Source organism: Porites lutea, chromosome 13, assembly GCF_958299795.1.
Source record: "Porites lutea chromosome 13, jaPorLute2.1, whole genome shotgun sequence".
Lineage (NCBI taxonomy): Eukaryota > Metazoa > Cnidaria > Anthozoa > Scleractinia > Poritidae > Porites > Porites lutea.
In genome coordinates this window covers 2497795-2520692 of record NC_133213.1, presented here as the reverse complement: position 1 = coordinate 2520692, position 22898 = coordinate 2497795, and the positions used below count along the sequence as shown (strand labels likewise).

General features: G+C 38.6%; 2 protein-coding genes across 3 annotated transcripts; one reads left to right on the top strand and one right to left on the bottom strand.

Annotated features, from left to right (window-relative positions):
* The first annotated feature begins 1358 nt into the window (after positions 1-1358).
* LOC140923576 (kelch-like protein 24) lies at positions 1359-4162 on the top strand. The gene is made up of 3 exons (XM_073373652.1): positions 1359-3090; positions 3659-3790; positions 4065-4162. Exons 1-3 carry the CDS (start codon positions 1359-1361, stop codon positions 4160-4162), a joined length of 1962 nt encoding a protein of 653 aa, XP_073229753.1.
* Positions 4163-6289: 2127 nt separating this feature from the next.
* On the bottom strand, positions 6290-22078 carry LOC140922897 (FYVE, RhoGEF and PH domain-containing protein 4-like). Of its 2 annotated transcripts, none has more exons than XM_073372937.1 (16): positions 21826-22078; positions 18534-19851; positions 16402-16469; positions 15958-15988; positions 15145-15293; positions 14508-14562; positions 13802-13903; positions 13388-13475; positions 12332-12382; positions 12146-12204; positions 11754-11825; positions 11291-11368; positions 10040-10723; positions 8910-8969; positions 8452-8546; positions 6290-6666 (listed from the first exon to the last, which is right to left on the bottom strand). In XM_073372937.1, the coding sequence occupies exons 2-16, from the start codon at positions 19827-19829 to the stop codon at positions 6570-6572; spliced, it is 2985 nt and encodes a 994-aa protein (XP_073229038.1). In that variant the 5' UTR covers positions 19830-19851; positions 21826-22078; the 3' UTR covers positions 6290-6569. The 2 variants fall into 2 exon arrangements, with proteins under 2 accessions (XP_073229038.1, XP_073229037.1); XM_073372936.1 differs by having other exon boundaries at positions 18534-19834; positions 21826-22076.
* Positions 22079-22898: the final 820 nt, after the last annotated feature.

The window sequence follows — 22898 nt, the reverse complement described above, 5'->3', positions numbered from 1 at the left end:
TTTTGTTCGCACGCTCAGGAGGTCAAAGGGATGTGATTTTTCATGAAAAAAAAAATATTCACAAAATTCTGCTTGATTTGTTCGGAAAATAACTTGTTTAATTTTTAATAATGAAGTAACAGCTCACCTATTTATTAATTTGGGTGGCCAACTTGGAGGCCCTGGCACCCCAGCTAAAAAGATCTTTAACCCATTCGCTCCTGGAGATTTTGCCGAAAAACGCGTTTTGAAGGTAGTCGAGTGGTTTTCTGGTCACTGTCGTGCTATAAAGAGCTAAAACTTACCCCAAACCGGTTTACAGGTCGTACACTTCATGGCCTTCTGATCCAGATGCAAAATATCGACATAGTTTTTGAGTTTAAAAGTGACACAGCAGTCTTGACTTTCACTTTTCGCTTTCTCTCCTCCCCTCTTTTTTCGCTTTTCTTGCCTCATTTTTTTTTTCTCTTGCTGGGCATTTAGTAGGCTTCATTTTGGTGGGAATAGTTTTTAGGAAAGCTTTTAGGATCTTAGGATTAGGTCAAAGGAAAGGTAGGTGGGCAATGGAACAAGATTTCCATGGAGATTTTCAGGTCAATGTTACATGGTTTTGTGCCTCTTTCTCCGGTGTCCTTGACTGAATTGTGCTCATTCTGGTATGGTTTGAAAGATCTCTTCACTCTGCACAAGTTAGCCGAAAAAGTTGTCCTTGACCGTTAAAACTGATGACGTCACAAAGGGTAGAAAGGACGTGGATCCGCACGGGCGGTTACGGGCGGTTCAGGGGCGAATGGGTTAAGGCCTGGGCACCCCAGCTAAAATGCTTGGGGAGCCCGAAGGGCTCCCTGAAATTTTCCCTACAGCACAGCCTTGCAGCCCTGTAGTTATTGGACGTATGATACATAACATGCTATTGTTGAATGTGGAAGTACATTTTTTGAGGACATTAGTAAAGGAATGCAATTTTTACTGAACTACCCCATACTCCAATTTTGTTTCGAGTAGCAAAGGAACCCTTATTTGTAACTCATCTTCTAGTATATTAGTCCTTAACAGAACATCTCCGTCTCTCCTGCACACATTTGTTGCATACACTACTCAACTTCCCATTGCCATTCAACATACCGGTAATTCTTTCTTACACCAACACATCCCGCGTAAACGCCTTCGGGCGTCTTCCTGTTTTCAAGATACTCCCCCAGCTTGCTCCCTAGCCTGTTCCAACTTGCTCCCAGGCTACATACCAGGGAACAGCTGTGTCAGCTGTGATCTCTCAAGATTATGCGCAATTGTATAATTTTTCGCGCCCTTCGACACAGTGGGGTGGGTGGAAAAGGCGTTTATTTCCTTATTTAACTGATTTAAACTCGTGCATTATCATGGTCTTGATCAGAGATTCATCGTGGGAACCAATCAAGGAGACTGACATGCAACAATTTTGCATGGAAATGATGAAACGTCTTGATATTCAAAGAAAGAAAGGGCAGTTCTGCGATGTTGTTTTGGAGGTGTGCAACGGCGAGGATCAAGCTCGCTTCAACGCTCACAGGATTGTACTATGTGCAGCAAGCCCATTTTTCTATAGTGCTCTTAACAGCGATATGAAAGAAAGCAAAGAAGGAGTTATTAGATTAGAAGATACGAGCAAAGTTGCGATCGAGGAATTATTAGATTATCTTTACACCGGACACGTGGATGTCACGCAATACAACGCGTTCGAGTTGTTCAAGATAGCTGATTTCTTGGTGATTCCCAGTTTGAAAGAGGTTTCAAGCAGGTTCATCATACAGACATTGTCTTATTCAAACTGTTTAATGGTATTTTATTTGGCTGTGAATTATTGGTGCATTGAATTACAGGAAAAAGCGAGAGATTTTATCCTTGCAAATTTTGCCAGCGTTGTCGAACATGAAGACTTTCTGAACTTAACCCTCACCGAGGTGGAAAAGTGGATTTCAAGCGATGAAATCAGTGTAAGAGGAGAACAGGACGTTTTTCAGGCAATTGTGAAGTGGATGGAAAATAAGGGGAGTGGAGAACGAGAAAAATTTTTTGAATTATTTCGTCATGTTCGTCTTATTTACTTGTCACGCAACTATGTTTTCAATGAAATTCTTCCGCATCCTTTAGTAACCAACGACAATGAATGTACAGCTTTTGTCTTAGATACAGTTAAAGATGTCTCTTCTGGCTCTGAAGAGTGCTTTTTTGCCCAAGCACCAAGAAACTGTCTTAAAACAACAGAAGATTGCCTTGTTGTTGCTGGGGTAGGTAAAAGAACACTTTGCTACCTTCCTGCTGAAAATAAGTGGTATGATATGGCACGGAAAACGAAGAGCAAAAAACATTATTATGTGAGTGCTTCTCATGGTAAACTTTATACCAGACCCAGCCCTGATCAACAAATGGAGCGATTTGATCCAGTCATAAACTCATGGGCACCTCTGATGTGTTATACTGGTGTTATGTCACACCGTGTGGCGGCAGTGGTCAATTTCCAAGGGTTTTTGTATGTGATTGGTGGAGAAGAAGATGAAGAGGCTGTAAGCTCTGTACATAAGTACAATCCTGATACAAACCTATGGCAGGAAGTAGCACCAATGAATGTTTCCAGAGCTGCAGTGTGTGCTGTAGCTGACAAGGAGACCATGTATGCAATTGGAGGTTTTGCAAACAATGAACCACTGGATGTAGCAGAAAGATTTGATGCCAAAATGAACTCATGGTGTAGAATTGCTTCAACTCTCGAGAAGAAAACACTCCCTTTTGGTGCAATTTTAAATGCTAGAGTGTTTTTATTTGGAGGTATAACTCTTCCTCAGTCCTCAGATTTTTTACAGGTATCTTCAAGCATTGAAATGTATGACCCAACTTCAAACATGTGGACAGCGATTCAGAATACATCTCTGCCAACACGTTTTTTTAGTGTGACAAGTTTCAAAGGAAATGTTTATGTTATTGGGAAGTGGAACCAAGAAAGTTCCCATGACTATTTCTTGCGGATTTATGATGTTGAAAAAAATGAGTGGAAGCACTGTTCAAATGTTCCTCGTATCTCAAGTCCAATTGCTTTGGCTCCTCTGAGAATTCCAAGAGACATTTTAAAGACATGTAAGGTTGTAACATAGGCCAGTTTTTAAAAGATCAAGGTGTGGTGAAAAACTGTGTCAAGGAAAAAAATCTTCATCTTAGTCCTAATCACCACAGTTTCGCAAAAGTAAAGTTTGCATGAAATTTGATGAAGTTGATGATGTTGAGGGGGCCATGTCATGACGGTATTGCTGTCTTGGGTCAGTTCTGTGTTGAAGTCATCACTTTGTACCTTTGCCAACATACAAAATGTTCCTGCAGAGTTACAAGAAAGGTATGAAGCAAATTTCATCGGGGAGTACAAAGCATATTATTAATTTTGTTGGTGATTTTTGCAGGCATTCCAAAAAAAAAAATTGAAAAACATTGGCCCAATATTTTCAAGTTTCAATCCACCTCCATCCTTGCCATCTATTTTAACAGGCGACACAAAGTGTTAATGCCATAATACAGTCTTAAATAACAAAACTGGACCAATATTTTTAGAATTTAATGCCAAGACATTTTTTAGCTTTTTAAAAAGAAAGCAAATAGCATGACTTAGCTCCTTAAGTATACTCCAGTTTAATTGTTCTTTTTATTATTTTAGTGAGGAAATGTTTTGACCTTTTGTTACTATGTATTCTGGATCCCTTTGTTTCTTCTCTGAAGATCATTGTTAAGAAGGCAGAGAGGGCAGAGTATAAAAATATAAATCCAACGGGCTTGTTGGAAATACAAGGTAGGGGTACACGGGGAAAAGTTTTGCTCTCGGGATCTCTGAGGTAAGGAGTTTTAAAAAACTAACATAGAGAACGCCCTTTTCAGTGGAAACCTATTCTAGAGAGTTGGCACACCATCCATGGGGGGCCGAGTAAATACAATGATCTAACAAGCAGGTTGAAAGTATGTGCCAAGGAGAGAGTACCATATTTCCTTGAACAATAGCCGTCCCTTGATTTATCGCCTCCCTTGAAATATTGGCTCCCCTCCCCTCTCCCTTACTCCATTTGCAGGGTTACCCATAGCAGTAAATCTGGAGGATGAAGCTGAAGCAAAACTGATGAGTGATGATTCAAGCTCTGACGCTTTAGATATTGACATTGAAACTTAATCAAGGGACCAAATGTGGATTAAAATAGCCCATGTTTAGTTTATTTGATGCGATTATTTCTTTATTATAAGGGATAACAAAACAAAATAGTTATGGCACGACTTCCATTGAGCAATATTTGAAATAATCGCTTCCCTTAAATAATCGTCTTACCTTGAATAAGCGCCCCCTTTTGTTGCGGAAAGAAAAAAGATTACCCCAGCTATTGCTCAAGGAAATACGGTAATTAACCCTTCAAGCCCTGAGATCAAAGTTTAGATTCTCATTTGCTGTCCCTATAGTTTCTTATGAAAGAAGTGGGGAGGATTTGTTGAAGTAGATTCATCTTGTTTTATCATGTCCTTAATTCTCGTCACCAATTTGTTTTGTATAGCATTGATATTACATGGAGAAATTTGATGCTGGTCTCTCTTAGGGCCTAAAGGGTTGACATTCATGCAGATTGATGAGTTACAAAATCAAACAAATTAAGAGCAGAGACCATTGCCTATCAACCTAACAGTTTTATAAGCATAAAAAAAAACAACTGTGCCTTAGGCAATAACATCTCTCATAAAACTTCTTTATAATTATTACAGTTAATAATATTATCTAGTTAATAACCATATTGACCTGTACAAACAATATATTGTTACAAAATAACTTCTGCTCTTCATAATGTTCTTGATACTAATATCTCTGCATTACTTAAGTAGGGTAATAGTAGACCCCAAAAGTCTCTAATGTTGTAGAATCTTACATGTGATTGTAAATTAGGGAGCTTAAGAAGAGATGGTTTTGTGCGATGCGCCTCAACTGGAAGTGGACTTTTTATATTCTTTGGCAGTGGTTTTGTCTACATTCTCGAGCAAATCGTCTTTTTAAAAGTAAAGGAACCTCCTACCAATACAAATTTAGTAGTATCAAGGCATGTTAAAAGGGAAAAGTCCTCTCTTTTGGTTGACGTGTGTTGCTCAAAAACGTCTTTGCTTAAGCTCTCTTTTATCGGAAATCGTCTCCTGCAAGGTTCCTGTTAGTCTAAAATGAGGCAATGACAAGGTTGACTTTACAGACAAGGGTTCTTTAAAAACTTTATACAAAAAGTTTAAATAGAAGGTGTTTTTCTATTGTTTAAATAAAATTTAGTCAGAACGAACCTCGAGTTGTCTTATTTCCTTCTTGTAGTATACAAAACAACAGCTTTCTCCACGTCTTGCCCGCTCAAGGGTAGTCTACAACCACCCTGCATCCAGAACCTTTCTTTCGCTTGCTCGATTTTGATGTACAAAAGGATTGAATGATTGCTAGGCAACACTTTACCAAGCTACTAGGTGCTGCCATTCTGACCAGCCAAAACCATACTTGGAAACGTTGTGAATCCTATTTATAGCCAGTGCTATTCCAAAACAGCCCAATCACCCGGATGTGTATTAGGGGAGATATGCAAATGACGAATAACGTTCCACGTAGAACAAAAAACAAAGATTTGGAGCGTTCACTCAACCTAGTCTGACAGATTTGCACAGTAATCTCAAAATAAAACAAAAAGTCACCTAGTGACTGAAGGGAAAATAAATAGGGTCACTGGGAGCAGAAGTCTGGAGTCTTGTTTGACACTTGATTTCAGAGCTACTTCAGTTCTTAAACGTCTAAGCGTAACCAATCGTAGCATTATGCGACGCGGTAAAGAATTTTATAACTTTAAAAATACAATCCTAAGATTAGTTCACCAAAAAGTCTCCATCTAACCATGGTTCACCCTACTTACTAAGGTCTAGCTTAAGTTAATTTTTGCGTGACGAACGTGCCCTTTGTCAGTGTCCCTTTGAGGGCCTTTTTGACTTGGAAAAGTATCGACCGCTAATCAAAAGCGAGCATGCGCTCTTAATAGTCTAGCTTTTCTCGGCATTTAGCCTGCAGATCAGGCGTTAGTTTTCTGCGTTTTTCAGAGAAACGCGAAGCAAACGAGGAGCACCAAACACGCACAACAGGGGAAAGCAGGTCGCGCGAGTCTGGCGCTCCTCGCTCTCCTAAAAAAACGCGACAAAATAGCACCTGTTTTACAGGCTCCTCAGCATTTAGCTTTGCTCCTCGTTCGACGTCAAACACAGTGCGACAATCGCTCCTGTAGTCTGAGACCTATTCAACGATAACCCGACCAGACTGGAAACAGGATCACATGACATAACCATCGCTCATTTGTCGACCTATAGCCGGGGACCGGACTCCTTTGTGGAGAAAAAGGGAAAAAGGTTGTGTTCACACGGGCTGGTACAGCTACATGTACAGTAGCGCCACAAGAGAACTGAGTTTAAACCTAACTTCTTTGCTCTCTGAAGAGCCGTTTGTGGATATGAAACTTCTATTCGTGGACTCAACTCAATATCCGTTGAACATCTTTAAGCATCCATCCACGTAAAGTGTGACATTAACTGCTGTTTGATCGTTCATATTTCTTCTTGACTTGAAGCATGTTGACGTCAATCTCTTCAGCCCTGGTCGCCTGTGTTAGCAGTTCCATCCACCTAACGAAACACCGAATAATTATTGAGATTATTGTACTTTGTACTCACCATCTATCTTCTCACTGGCTAAAAGCCTACAGTTAATTTTGGAAATCAGCGCAAACTACAGGTTATCGATACCCGATAACTCGAACCCTCGCTAACTCGAACCTCGAGCTAACTCGAACCAAAGTCGACTTTCCCTGGATTTCCTTCATACATTTACTGTAATTTTACCCTCGGTAATTCGAACCCTCGCTAACTCGAACCCTCGCTAACTCGAACCTCGAGCTAACTCGAACCAAAGTCGATTTCTCCTGGATTTCCTTCATACATTTACTGTAATTTTACCCTCGGTAATTCGAACCCTCGCTAACTCGAACCCTCGCTAACTCGAACCTCGAGCTAACTCGAACCAAAGTCGATTTCTCCTGGATTTCCTTCATACATTTACTGTAATTTTACCCTCGGTAATTCGAACCCTCGCTAACTCAAACCCTCGCTAACTCGAACCTCGAGCTAACTCGAACCAAAGTCGATTTCTCCTGGATTTCCTTCATACATTTACTGTAATTTTACCCTCGGTAATTCGAACCCTCGCTAACTCAAACCCTCGCTAACTCGAACCTCGAGCTAACTCGAACCAAAGTCGATTTCTCCTGGATTTCCTTCATACATTTACTGTAATTTTACCCTCGATAATTTGAACCCTTACTAATTCGAAATTTTTGTTTCCCTTCAGATCGTTTCTATTATGATTTTTCGATAACTCGAAACATGTTATAACCGCGTGACAAGCCAGGAAAAAGAAAACTGTGTGCTGAAGTCCGAGACATTTTCAAAGAAACCGTGTCAATTCTTTGTCTTTTCTTTTTTGTCACTCCAGTGCAAATTCAATGTCCATTCCTGTATACTTTGTTGCTTTTTGTTGGATTCTCTCCCCATCCAGTTACTTATTTTCTTATTTCCGGTTATTTGTTTCAAACTCCCGATAACTCAAACTTTTTTCGATTTCCCTAGAAGGTCTGAGTTATCGGGAGTGGACTATAGTTGTCTGCTAGCAGATAACTTGGGGTGCGCAATGCGTGATTTTCAAGAGCAATATCAGAAGGTGCCGAGTTTGTCGTTATTTATTTCAAAACAATGTATAATAAAACAATTATTAGATTCGGATTTTGTGATATCCGGAATAATCAAGGTCTCGGCAAATGTTATCAACCCCGGCCTGCGACTTGGCTGATAACACTTACCTCAACCTTAAATAATTGCGGATATCACTAAAACCTCATCCAGAATAGTTGTCTATTACACGAGAGGACGGCAGAAAGAAGACAACGGCAAAACACTCGAGTGTGACAACGGTGACAGGGCTATTACTTGCTTGTTTTGTCGTGATAATCACTAAACCTTAATCAGGGGTTTCAATAAGCACCGACAGCCGACGAAACGCGTTGGCTACTTTGCTCACAGAGCTCGGCTACTTTTTTCTAAAAAGAAGAAGCAACTAGTTTGAATAACATTGTAAACAAAAAAATATATCATAAAATCTGAATGAAAAGGTAATTACGCGTTCACAAGTAGCGTATTGGTTTGTTTAAAATATAATAGTGTCCGTCCGCTATCTCGTCCGATCGTTTGTTGTATGTAGTTAGTCTCTTTTCTTGTATTTTGTCATTCTTAACATTTCACACTCGTTTTATTCTGTTGCGGTGTCCCTGCCGACCCCCCTCTTTAGTTTAATTACGTTGTATGGCGTTTTTGTTTGTTCCTTCGGCGAAGCTAATAAAATAAAACTAAAGTAAATACCTGATCATACTTTCTTCGCTTTCTGCTTGAAAAAAATGAACCCTGAGATTCTTATGATGCATCTTAAACACATTTTTGCGGTCCACTTCGTCAGCCTTGAAGGAAATTCAGAAAAACTGTCTTTAGGTTGTGGGACATACACCACATTGCTACAGTTAAGGTTAGGGTAAATCGCTGAACTGACTCTATGTACACGTAACTGAATAAAGGCAGCTATAAAAACTGGAGAAATGTCAACAGAAAGCGGAAGAGAAGCGCGCTCGCCGCAAAAACACTTGCACTCTCTCCTCCTCTAACTTCATCTGCGCCGAGTGCAGAAGGGACTGCCACTCGCGCATTGGCCTACACCGCAGTCGCAAAAGATGTTGCAGCAGCGCCACGGATTGACAAGGGCGCACAAGCATTGTCTCTTGAGACTTTGCCTACCAACCAACCACAAAACTAACTTATCTACTTACCAAAGTAGGTTTGTCAACAGTGTAACCTGGAAGAGGCAGGTTTGATTCTGCTTTACTGTCCTGCGTCAAGGAATAAAAAAACTACATTGGTTAAACTATAAAAGTATTGGCGGGGTCATTTTAAAAGAAAGAAACTGGCAAAACGCTTAACATTCCAGCCACTTGAATTTCCCGCTAATTTGGTAGGACTGACGTCACGGATGATCCAAACTAATGGCTCACGACGATAAATTTTTGCCATGAGTTTTTAGAAGAATTTTTCTTTAATGAAAAGGAGAGTCACGGCCAAGACAACAGTTTGTAACTTAATACACTGTCCCTTTTCTGTGACAAGGAAAATAACTATTTCCTTTCCGAAATGACACTGTCCTTAAAAAAAAATTCAAGACAAATAATCATTTCCCGGCGTAAAACGTACTCTCCAGAAAAATAAGTGACGGTTCAACATTCATTTTCACAATTCTCCCTGTTTTCCTAAACATATGTCACTAGGAACGGTTATCCAAGAAGCAGATGAAACTGTGCTCCTTAACGAGTGATATATACTTGATTTGCCTATTTCGAGTCGGAAGCGCAAGTTTAAATGTGCGAATTCGTGGCGGGGCTGGGTGGGGAAGATCAGGAGGCAGGGTAAGGGTTACGCTGTTCAGACTTCTTTTTTCTCGTGAGATCATCGAGATCAAGAGCCTTGATGCACGGGCAGCTATCTTGGATGAATGTACGAAACCAAGATGGCCGCCCGTATCACTGAGCGCTCGATCCTGACGATCTTACGAAAGGGAGCTGCTACGAGACATACCACTCCTTGCTTCAACTTATTTATGCACATGTGAAAAAAATGTTTACACAATGCCAATGGAGCCTTTGATATTTTTAACAATTATTCCTCGAGCCTGAATGAATAATTGTTTTAGCAAAATCCAACTAGTTGGTCAAAAATATCGAGAATAAAAAATTTTTAGCTGGTTAAAAGCTAGACTTTAAGCCTTTTTTGCCACCAAAAAGGCCGCGGTTTTCGCTACTAGTGGGCTATAACAAATAGCCTAGTAGTACCTCAACCAATCAGAACGCAGCATTGATAATAGACCACTAGTTGGATTTTACTAAAAGATAAAAGCTTAGAACCTTACCTTCTTTGCTTTGTAACGGAGCAGAACAAATTCACTCGTCAGGACAAACCACCGCTTTTGCCATCCTTTGTCACCTTTAACTTTAAAGTTTAAATATCCACTTTGCCAAATATTCGCGTTACCGATTTTAAGTATACTGTTTCCTTTTGCCACAGCTTCCTTAGCTTTCTCTTCGCTGGAACCTGTCACAAGAACTTTATGACAACACTGGCAGACTTTCTCCAACTTTCCATTTTTGTATTCCAGAGCGGCTTTGAAGCTCGAGCAATGTCCACAGACCACCCTTCCACAGGCGCGACAGTGGTGTCGCCGCCGAAACTTTGTGAACAAAACGTCACATAGCATGCACATGCTCACTGCTTCATCTCGTACCCAGGCCGGCGCCTTCTTGCCCAGGTCCCCCTCTTGAATGACTTCGATCTTGCTCCCCCTTCGATAGCTTTCGCGTTTAATGGTAAGCTCGTTTATTGTCTCTTCAATTTTGTTTATGAATGTCCACTTTGCGTCACCGGACGCTGCGGTGAAGTCCATCACCCTTTGCTTGCTGGTGATGCGAAAAGCATTTTCCACCTCAATCTCTTCATCTACAGAGTCCACCTCCATTCCATACAAGTCCATCTCCACTTTCACTTTAAATCTGTTTGTTCCAGGAAACTTGGCACAGCAAAGAAGAACGTCATTGAACTAAGGAATGCAAAATAAAAAAGTTTGTTATGGCTGGAATTTTTTTCTTCCATCAGGGCGCACCGTCTTTGCCTACTTCGAGGTCACGACACATCTAGCAATAGTAAGTTTACGCAAAATGACGGTAGGAAGAAGAGGACAGCAGAGCGTTTGTGTGTGACAAATGTGACGGGGCTTTCACTTCGGTGTTTTGTCGTGACCTTCACTTTACTGTATTTTGGTCTTCTACAAAAAGATCTGTTGCTGTAAAGGTGAAGTTTAATGAACGTTTTTTCCAAACAAAATGTTTATCACGCCCGTTACGCAAGGTTTGTCATCTTCTCATTCCACTCCTGCCCTGTTGCGTAGGTACAATAATGACAACTTTCCCTATTTTTCCGCCAAAAGTCTCTGAGTGGAGAACACAGCAAAATCTGTGACGTCACAGATTAGCGGCCAAATCCCGCCCGCGATCGTTTGGGTGCGGACCGCCTCTTTGTGTTTTCATTTGATCAACTCTGTGCTAAAACAAAGTGATAATCATGACTGCAAAGTGTTTTTTTCATTGTATAAAATTCTGGCGCTCACCAGCATAAGAGTTCTTTCTTGATGACTGTCTGTTGTCCTTGCTGCTACTTTTCTGAATTCTCCCTCCATGACTAATTCCTAGACAGGAAAAACAACGAAAACAATTTAATTCAAAGTCGTTGCTTGTCACAATTCATTCTTTCAGCGCTGGTTGCGGCGCACTTATGACTTTATGTGTTGAGTGCCGTACAGAGATTTTATCTTCGTTTGCCTAAGTGGGCAAGGCAACATGGGAAGTTAAGCTGATATTAATAATAATAATAATAATAATAATAATAATAATAATAATAATAATAATAATAATAATAATAATAATAATAATAATAATAATAATAATAATGAAGATGCTGATAATGATAATGATAATAATACAATTCAAACATGCAGCAACTTAAAGGGCCACTTTCTTTAAATACAAGCTAAGTTCAATGGACGTAGCAATCTTGGTTTGATAGGTACTAACCCGGCTTGCCGTTATAAGAGGATAATCATCTCCTATTCTCTCCTGAATTTCCAAAAGAATCTTGAATCGTTCCTGTTTTCACAAGGGAAATACACTAGAGTGAGGAAATTTAATAGCAGAGTTGACACTTGGGTAACCTGGATTGTTTTAAAAAGGATAATGAAGACTTTTTCGTTTTTTTTTTTTTCCAATCAATAGATACACTTAACTGGATTGAAAACATATTAAGGGCTCGTTCCTTTGATCGGCGTATTGTATTCCCGAATAAGAATACGTAGAAAATTTGTTAAAAAATCTCGTTAACCGTGTCAATTGGACGCGCCCTGAAAATTGAACAAGAGGAGGAATTACGCTTAGAATGAAACAATATTATTCATGGTTTTTTCATTTACCGTTTTTTTCATGCTGTCGTTGGCATGTCTAGCTGACTCGGCGATTATTTCCAGTGCATCTAAAAAGATTACAGTAACCAAAGTTCATACATTGTTAGCAGAGCAAAGAGGCCCGCAAGCATTTAAGCCGAGGGAGCAAAGAACACAACAAGGTTTATGTGTTTAACGCAAATATTTACTACGTACCTGAGGTATTCTTCAAGTCCCCAGAATCTGCTGGAAGTTTTGAGAGGTAATCTAAGAGGAAACAAAAGTTGTAGCTTTGATTCTCCAGTCAAATTAAAAAAAAAAACCACAAAATCCGTTTTCAATAAAGCAAACACGTAAAGTATTCAGTGCTGAATAAGAGGTTTGATTTGAATGGCCACACTGTAAGATTCTTTCGTGTAACAAGCTGGCCAAACACCCTTTTTTGAAACGTTTTTCTAGTGCAAAAATTTCATCCAAGAGATAAAGGTCAAATCTATGCTAAATCACGGTTATTCTTGCTTCGACTGCTCATATGTCCAAAAGGCTATTTCCGAGTTACCCCAAGCCTCTGTTTCGAAGCGAGGCTAAGTGCGAAGCCAATGATATGAAAATGAATTTTTATTCTCATGCAAATTAAACTCCTCATAACAAAGTTTTTACACTTCGCCTTGTCTTGAAAGTAAGAGTTTTAAGAACTCGGAGATGGCCTATTGACCTACAGCTAATAAAATCAAGAAATGGAAGGCGAAGAATGTGCACTAAGCAAACGAGCCTGAAGCTCCCTGCCAGTCGTTTTTAGGAAGTTGTATTTAATACTACCACCTGCCCAATTCTTCTCTTAAAAAGAATTGTGAGGGAGGCTAGCCTCGGAAAGAGGAAAGGGGAAAGAAGAACGCCAGCTCGACCTTCGAGATACAATTTCTGACAACTGTCAGATTTGCCAGGTCTATTTAGAGGAACACTCTGCTGATGTCTAGAAGTTGGCAAACCTGGGTCTCTTATCCTGTATCAGACCACGAATGCAATTTTTCATGCACAAACGAAATTGGTCCACTGTCGGCAAAACTAACGAAGAGGTTTCTTTTGTGTGTACGGGTCACATTCCACAGGCCACGATAACCGGTCACTTTTTTTAGTTAATCAACTAAACCACATAGTTTCCTCTCCATAAAGAAAAAAAAATGAATAGGGATTCAGGCTAGGAGACACTTTTGGTCTTGTTTATTCATTTGTAAAACAGTGACCTGTTCAAGATACCTGCCCCAAACTAACCTTTTAATAGCAGCTGGTAGCGAGGAACTCGCTGAACTGGCTCCAACATGTGATGCTGAAGAGTAAGATTTTCACACTCCTTGCTTTTCTAAAATGTTAAAAAATGCAATTTACTTGAGTGTCAATGTATTTAGAAATAAACTACTCACTGAGGACAATATTTTTAACACGGCCATTTTCCGATCCGAGCCAAGCGAAGGTCTGGCCGTTTTTAGGTTAAAGGCAGTGCCTTCATTTCTCAGTTATCTTAAGACTCTGAGTATTGGTCCGGTCCCCGGGAATCGAATCCACAACCTCCCGCTCTGTAGTCGAGTGCTCTACCGACTGAGCTAATAAATAACTAGTTCTGATTATTAACAACTTGTTTATAGTAGGACAGTTAAGTCTTATGCAGGAAAAAAATTAAAAGCTTACTTGAATTTCTTCAATCACAGCTGCCATGGCTGGTGATTTCTTTGTCCAGGTTGATAAGGTTTCGGTTGCTTTGTCAAAGTTTCCAACATAAAGTGTATACATCTGAAGAAAGACAAAAGAGCAGTTTAACATTCAAGGCTTAACAAAAGTATTACAAATGCATCGCAGAAAGAATCTGTCCTTGGGAGGGTGGGAAAACACGGGTGGGGACACTTCCTAGTACCCTGTCTACTCCCTGTGACTAATTCAGGCTAGGTTAGCCATACTTAAGATGTGCAAGAGGCAATCTTGGGTAAAGTTAACCATAAAGCAATGTGTACAGTGGAAGAGCACATGATTTGCAGGGTATGTGGCCTTGTTCTCACAAGTTCCACTGGTCTTTGCAGATCAAGCACTGATTCTCGCACTTTCCCCTCACCCACCCACCCACAATTGCTCTGTCTTGGTCATAAGTAATCATTGTTTGGCACAGATGAGTATTATTCCACTGACTTGCCAGGGTGTTATTGCCTTGTGAGTTCAGTTACAGGAGTTCCAGCTTACTTGCTTGCTATGGTTACCATCTTGCTATCTAAACACTTGGAGTTTGAAAGCTTATCTATTGGTGATGAGTTTAACAACACTACAATAATGGAAAACAAGACATTAATACTGTAAAGATGTTAGATGTTACACGTGCTACACTTAAACCACAAGTAAAACTTGCCTTCAAGAAAGGAGCAAGTCCTTTTAGTATGTCTCCAATCTGGTTGTTTGTTGACCTTTGGAAAAAATTATATTGTACAGTGATATTTAAGAAGTCAAATTTTTATCTTTCTGAAGTCAAGTAAAATAATCTAAGACGAGGTTGTCAAAAGTAGTCGGCTGCCAGCTAAAAACGCAGCCTATTTGGTTAGTATTGGCATTTGGCATTTCTTTACGGTGGGCGTTTTTTAAATAAAATATCCCTGGACTGGCCGCTTACTCTGACAACTCAGCCGTCTACTTCAAAATTTTCTGACAACCCTGCTAAGACAATAGAATGCAGATAACATTTCAACTTGTGAATTGTGATTTCTGTTTGCCATAACCTTTTCTTTGTTTACCTGTAAACAATTAAGTAACACCATCACATATCACCAAGCATGTTTACTTTTTTTTCAGCCATGTTACAATCATAATGTAAGAAATGCAATCAGCAAGTTTTACTGCTTGCTCACGCACTAACAGTTTCAACGCTGACACTTTTGTCTGATCTGGTTACAAATGAAGCTTGGCTACAGCCAGGTGGATGCCTGTTGAACCTAAATTGGTGCTTGTAAAATTGGGAGCTTAAAACAAGTGTGCAGGGTAAACAATCTTACCATTCTTTCATCCTTCCTTCCAGTTTTGGCAAGAGAAAATCTCTGTGGAGTTGATGAATTGCTTGGATGTTTGAGAAAATATCATTTAAAGCTTCCAATGGTATAACTCCTTTGGCACAACATTCATTGTTCAATCTCATGTAAAACACCTGACAAAAAGAATCACATGAATGTTAGTCAAATGTGTTGGTAAGTCTGATGTGTTCTCCCTTCTCACCACTCACACCCATGAGATGGCTATGAAGGGTTTATGGTCTCTGAGGGCTAGTTTCACTAGCGACAGAGTTGGCATTGGAGTTGTAAGCACAGTTGTAAGAGCGCTTATGATTCAGTGAAAATAAAAAATCTGAGTCGTAAGCAGAGTGTGAAGGAATTGGAGTAGGAAGAATCAAATCTTTTCCATTTTCTTCCAACTCTGCTTATGACCCCATTGCTTACGATCTAGTGAAAACCAGATTGTCAGAGTCAGAAGCAGAAGCAGAAGCGGAAGAATAAACCAATCACAATCCACATTCCCACGCTTTGTGATTGGTTTAATTCTTCTGCTTCTGCTTGCGACTCTGACAATCTAGTTTTCACTTGATAGTAAGCGATGGAGTCGTAGGCAGAATCAGAACGCTGTTTTCACTACTGAGATCGTAAAGTTAGAACTATGCTTGATTGCGACTCCGACTCCAACTCCTTCCTTTCCCATAATTAAGCTGAGGAAGGAAAAATGGCCCATTTAGGCTTTCCAGAAAATATTAATAATTTTTACTCTAATTAGCAAAAGTAAAACAATAACTTAAAAGGGGAGCTGAGCATAATTCTTACCTGATCTAAGAGATTTAGTCTTCGGACGTACCTGTTAGATAAAGCAAGATTATAAACAGTATGCACAACCAAAGAGCTGCAAATAACTTACATGCCAGTCACTGGACAATGATTTGCTAAATATGCCCATGTCTGACTAAATGTTGCCTGCAGTTGGACATGATGTCTGTTCAAATACTAAAAACTCTCATTTTGTAGTGAAAGATGTGCAAAGCAATAATTATTAAAGAAATATAAAGTCAATATAAGGTATCTGCAACAGCTTTTCTGGTTAATTTGTCCACCCAAAATGGTGCCAGGTTAGCGACATGTCTGAATTTAAAAAAAAAAAATAAACAAAGTAAAAAATTAGAAGTGGCTACTTGAAGATGCACCTAATCAACATGTGTAATTTATCTTTAACCCAATTAAATTCCCCCAAAATGTGACAAAGATGGCTCTTACGCTCTTTCTGTAGTGAGAATTTCTGAGGCAATATTGTAAAGTTTCTTGGATATGGCATCTGGAAATTCCTATCACAAAAGTTGCAAAATACATTAATAAAAAGAAGTATTAAAGAAATGATTTAAAACTGACTATATCAATGACATGACATATAACATCTTCAAAACCAATGGTGAAAAAAATATCACGAACTGTTTTAATTTACATATCAATACTAATAATGTTCTCAAATAAATTGCCACTAGATTCATTATAATAAGATTACTTTAAATCCACAAATCCAACTAGCCATTTAAATGCTGTACTTTAGGAGAGTACACAAGTAAACATCCATAAAAGGACCTACAAACTTAGCTTCTTTGTTTTGTCAACATTTGTTCATTTGTAAACATAGTGCTCAATCCCAGCGATAATACAAGATATCAAACCACAAAGACTACAACATAATTGAATGGTTTTTAAAAAACCAATATGAGCTTAGCCCATAAACTATTGAAGCAGTCTGGTCCATTCATGTATGGCAATGATAATCAAATAACTTTGAACTACAACATTTTCTCCTGATAATTTTCTACCCTGTTGCATCACAAGTTGGAGTAGCACACATTAAAGGACATATGCCAAATGCTTTTAATGTTGCTGTAGTGACCAGTAATACAAAGCTTCTGATATAGTGTGGCAGAAAAGAAGACAAATATACAGCATTATCAGCGAGAGGTGATTGCACGCTGAAAGGGAGCTGTAGCATGACAATGCAACCACATGGAGTATAATATTCAACGCTCTGCTGTAGGGAAAATAAAAGGGAGACCGTTGCTCTAAAACTGCAGTGTAAAAACTAGGGTGCCCATCATACAATTTGTATGAAAAAAACTAAGATGTTCTAGTCGCCCGGGAGCAAAAGTTAGGCACCAGGGCCCACCAGGCGCTGCTAGTGTACAGCCCTGATATTGATCTTGTAACAGTATTCTAATTCAACTTCTATTATTAACTCTTTTCTGTCGCTGTTGAAGATAAAAAAAATCATCTTAAGCAGCTTATGAGTGAAGGGCAGGATCATCATTACAAGTAGTATGGATGACCTCTCACATTCTGAATAACAGCTATGCATGATAGCAAATTAAACTCAGGTGATCTATATTTTATTGCAAATCAGCACAGCTGTGCTCTTGGAAAAATAACTTATTATAGGAGCCCAGAGCTCTGAACCTGTGAAATCCATAGTGATCTTGAAATTTAAGTTATTGCAAGATATGTATTTCTAGTTTTAACAGTTAAAACCCTTAATTTTCTAGCCTCCTCAAGGCCAAAAAGTGCCACAACCAGTCACCAGACAATAATTTAAAACATCTTCATTACATATTACATGTACACACTTTAGATTAAAAATTTATACACACTTAGAGCGAAGTCAAACTAAATGAAGTCAAATTATCAAGAATTAGAGAACAATTAGAGCAATCAGAACAATGAATAAAGAAATTTACAATAACAATGGATATGCTATGCAGTGTTTTTGGTTTTACAAATTATAAAAAAAAAAATCAGTAGGACCTACATATTTTTGTATTGGTTAAATCTCAGGAACACAGAGTTAAAGTTAAGAATAAATCAATAAATGAAATCCCACCTCAGCGGTTAGTAATTGAATCTAAAAATAAATTAACCAAAACATAATTTACATAACATGTAAATACATTCAAACCCATCATGAATTTATAAATTACCTGGGCATAGGTATAGGTTTGCCCTTGACTTCAGTTGAACATCAGTTTTTCATTACAGTATATATATTGTAGGCCTAAATGAAATCAGGTTAAAATGGTTTCAACCTAAGCTGATTTCACTTTCCTTTGTCTACCGACCCTATCATTATTCACGATAGTGAATAATACGGGTTAGAAACACAAATGAAAGTGAGAATCAGACTAGGTTCAAGCCATTGTAACCTGAGCTTCATTTTTACCTACAACATATATAATTCACCCCTACAACCATTACTGCAGCTTGTTTTTGCAGAGTAATGTACTTTAAAATATTTATTAAATAATGGTACACTGTATCACCATGCAAGCATTTAAAACTGTAATTCAATTTAACTACTGTAAATCAAAATGAGACATTTAACTTACAAGAGATTCTCCATCGCCTGAACTCTCTTGGCTTGACTGAGAATCCCGCTTTATTCTATCCTCTTCCTCATCGTCAATGTCATCATCAAAGTCGGTGTCCCATTCATTGTCGTCATCATCATCATCATTATCACCATTTTCATCATTGCTATTAATTTCAACATTACCATTCACAACACCTTCACTTTCTGACCTCCGCTGTAGAACCTCATTTTCATTCTGAATTATCTCCTCCATACTCTCTCCTTCTTGAACATGCAGATTTGCTGTTCCTTCATGATTTTCACTTAGTGGCATGGGGTTAGAATCACTCTTCAAATGTTTCAAAGGATCTTTCTTTGGGGGTCTTGGTGGAGGTCTATCTGGCGGTTTCTTCTTCATTTCTAACTCTGTCAACTGTTCTGCTGAAAAAGAATCAGCAATAACAGCATTTGCATTTGGAGGTGAAGTTGATTTTTTAATCAATACATCAGTGGAATGAAGAACATTTTCAAGCTTTTTCTGTATATTTGCCTTTGATTTCTGATCAGTTCTTGAAACCAAAACCTCATTAACTTTGTCCAGAGGATTTGAGTTTGAAAGATCACCTTTATCTTTGTCTTTTAAGCTGTCAAATTCTTTGGCTTCACTTGTGAGGGGCTTTTCAGTGTCCTTCTGAACAGGTTTCTTTGATTTGTTGACAGTCACTGAAGCAAATCCCTGACTAGCTTTCTGCAAAGGATTTGCCAAATCAGTTTCAGTTGCTCCTTTATCCCTTGGAGAATCAAACCCACCACTGGAAACTTCCTTAACGTTTCTCTGAACATTCCTTGATTTGCCACTTGTGTTTGAGCGCTGATTTATCTTGTGTAATGGATTCAAAAATTCACCCTCACTCTTTAATTTGTCTCTTTCAATATCATGCTGACAAACAGCTTCAAACCTCTTCTTCAGGTCACTCACTTTGGATTCCTTGCTGCTAATTGAGGGATCACAAAATACAGGCCTATTTGTAGTGCCTTTATCCATCTTGCTAACAGACTTACAATGTCTTTCCTGATTACTCACTGATACATTACCATTCTTGCCTTGAAATAATCCTTTGGCATTTAATATCACAAGAGAGCCTGGTATGTCTGGATCTGACATCACACGAGAACGCCTGTTGATATTAGATTTTTCTTTCACTTTCTGATAAGCCACAGGCTGCCCAGCTGGGCTTCTTGCTCTGGTGATACATTCCTCTCTGATCTTAAATTGCTGTGCTCTCAGTTGTGCAATCTTTTTTAACTTGTTTTCACTTGTAGCTGCATCCATTGTGTCTGATAAGAAGGGAAGCCTTAATCAAGACAAATGTTATGCATGAAACCTACAAAAGGTGAAAACCCTCAGGATAAAACAATTATGCTGAAAGCATCATGAAATATGTTATCAAAATCTTTGTTATGTTTTTCATTTCTTTCAGATGATTTAAGATTAGCAGTTGAAATATAAATATTATTTTACATTAAAATTTTGATAATTCCAATATTCTAAAAATTTTATAATGGCAACTTTGAAAAATATTTCTGATCTGCGGGCTGTAATTATAGAGCCAGAGCTCTGACATTTAATTTAATTATGTGCTTGAGGTCTATCACATTGATCCTCAGCTTGCTTTGCTCACATTTTTTAGTCCTGTAGCTGCTCATTTACCCCAAGGAAGTCATAATGTCCGATGCAAATTAAGATGATATTGACTTGACATAATGTAATTCAATGCCAAATTGTCTCAAAAAACAAAAACAGAAAAACCTGTAAGCACTTTCAATGCTGCACAATTTGTAATATTATAAAAATGTAGTAAATTTGCCTTTTCATTCTTTTTAGAGTGTATTTAAGACTACCCTTGGGTTTTTAAAAAGCCATTTGAGTCATTGTTTGATATGTATCTAAATGTCAAAAGCAATAATCCAAATTCAATTAACACCTCCCAAAAGCAATATTTCCAGTAGTTGTGTCCACTCTTCTGGAAAAATTAAGACATTTTGGATCTCTGAATATTTCATAGAAAAATGATAAGTTTGCAAAATTTTTATTTGAATCTGTAAACCATAATTTCCAAGAGATCATCTGATTCAAGTTCTGTTTTGGAAGACTGTTAAGCTTAAATACATGGATGAGGAACTGGTGAGCAGAAAATGCATAATATTATTATGCAAGTCGTGGATCATCAAGAAAAAATTATCAAGATCTACAACATACAAAAGAAAAAAAATGATATTAAATATGAGCAAATGAAAAACTTGATATTAAATCTGTACAAATGTAAGACTTGCCGTTTTTAAATAGCTTAATTTCTAGAAATAATCAAATTATGCATATTCGTGCGTGACCCTCTTCGCGTCGCCAATGTATCTGACTGATCAATTCCATAAAGAACAGCTGCTTAAATAAAAATAAATACAGCGTTCTAAAAGGGGAATGGTCTCCAAGTAGTTATCATTCATAGAGCTTTTGAATGCCATGCAGTCTAGCAAAAAAACGAAAAACGGTAACTTCAGAGAGATCGTTTAAATTATAAGCTCACGTCAGCATTACTTCCTCAGTGAGGATTGTGCTGAGGAACATAAGCTCCAGCACAAATAAAATTTCTCTGACAGCCAGCAAAAAGATTATCTTGATAGGCCACATACTATTTATATAACAGCCGTACTGAGTGGGTTTCGTTTTCTGTTTATCCCTCTCTCGCTTGACGTTCATATATAACTTCCTTAGCACAAACAAGGCGTAAGCTACACGTACAAATACTATTCACGTTCATTTCCTTAAAATGCAAATAATCTTTCTTCCAAGAGAAACAACTCATTCTTAACGAAGCAACAAAGCGTATTAAACAATTGGGAGTTAAAATTTTTCCTCATTAGCTTCTTGGAATTTTGGCAACTTAATCAGATTCCTAGATTAAATTTAGACTGTGTGTTTTCGTGTCAAGAAGCCCGCGAAAATATTTGCTCGCGCATGGAATTCGCCGAACGGAAGTGGTCTACTCGTTTGGAGGTCATGAGTATATCCTTTTAAAACGAGCCTGAACAAATTTCCGAAACTACCATGGTCTACGAAATAACACATTAGTTTATATCCTGGTAAAATAAAATCTATTTGATCGAAAGAAAAGTCTGATGAGTTACGTTCGCGCGTCCGAACATGATCAAGTTTTACTAAGCTTCAGTAAGCTTACCTTCAGCGGTATCATTTCAAAATCGACGCAAACCCTTTGTGTGCTCAAAAAAATATTTACTTTACAACAAAAAATGATTACTACATGACTTACCCTTACTCTAACATAAACCGATCACATTATGATTCCACTGCAGAGCAACAAAGTAAGGAGATTACAGCTCACAAAATCTATTTCACCGCCATCTTTGAGTATATTACCCAGCAGGCACTTCGGTGTTTAGGTTTCTACCAAGTAGGGAAGGGTGCGTCTTGACTTGTACGCAACAAAAAAAGAGGTTTGTTTCCTCTTTTCTTACCAAATCGCATACTTATTAGGGCGATGGGGGGTTTTCAAATCCATTTGGATTGTCTTTTAGGGGGCACGTTCCAACCTCTTCATGCATATAACTGATATGAGATTGTTATCTTTGTTTTTTTTTGAGGCACGTAGTGCCATGACACACGTGACAGAAGAAAATTACGTCGAATCGAATCAATCTTTGGCACATAAATAAGGGAAACTTGTGAGGGGCCATCAAGATTTCTCTTAGAATGGGAATATAATCTGGCTCTCATTTGCGTCACAATTACTACTTCGGTTTCTCGTGAATTTCACTTTCGGGTCCTGGGAATTTCCCAGGTAAGTTACAGTCATCACATTCCCCACACCTCAAACTTCCGCTTTTGTTGAGGAAGTTGTTATTTTTTAATGGCATAAGGTCACGTAGTCTGCTACACAGCCGTTTTTAGTGTCGTCACGCAACGCTCCTCCCCACTTGTGGGAGGAGCATTGCGTGACGACACTAAAAACGGCTGTGTAGCAGACTAAAGGTCACGGGGAGGAAGGTCCTACTCAGGGAAGAGGCTTCGCCCCGCGGTCCACCCCTTACCCTTTTATAATCATACCATTTTTTGACAAAAGGTACCCCTTTCGTATACCTTACATCAGGAGCCGAAAAAGAGTACCCCATTAACTAACCTACTCAATAAGGGATACAGCGTTAAAACAGGAAGGTCCTCTTGTCATTTTTGGGTAACGTTTAGTCAATCAAAATAAAATAGCCTTAGGGCGCGTCTTTTCGAGAGATTTTACTCAAACGAGCTGTAAATACTTAAAATGAAAGATTTCTTTTTACACCTTTCATACACTTCAACTCGTGAATTCCCTACGCTGTGACATGATGT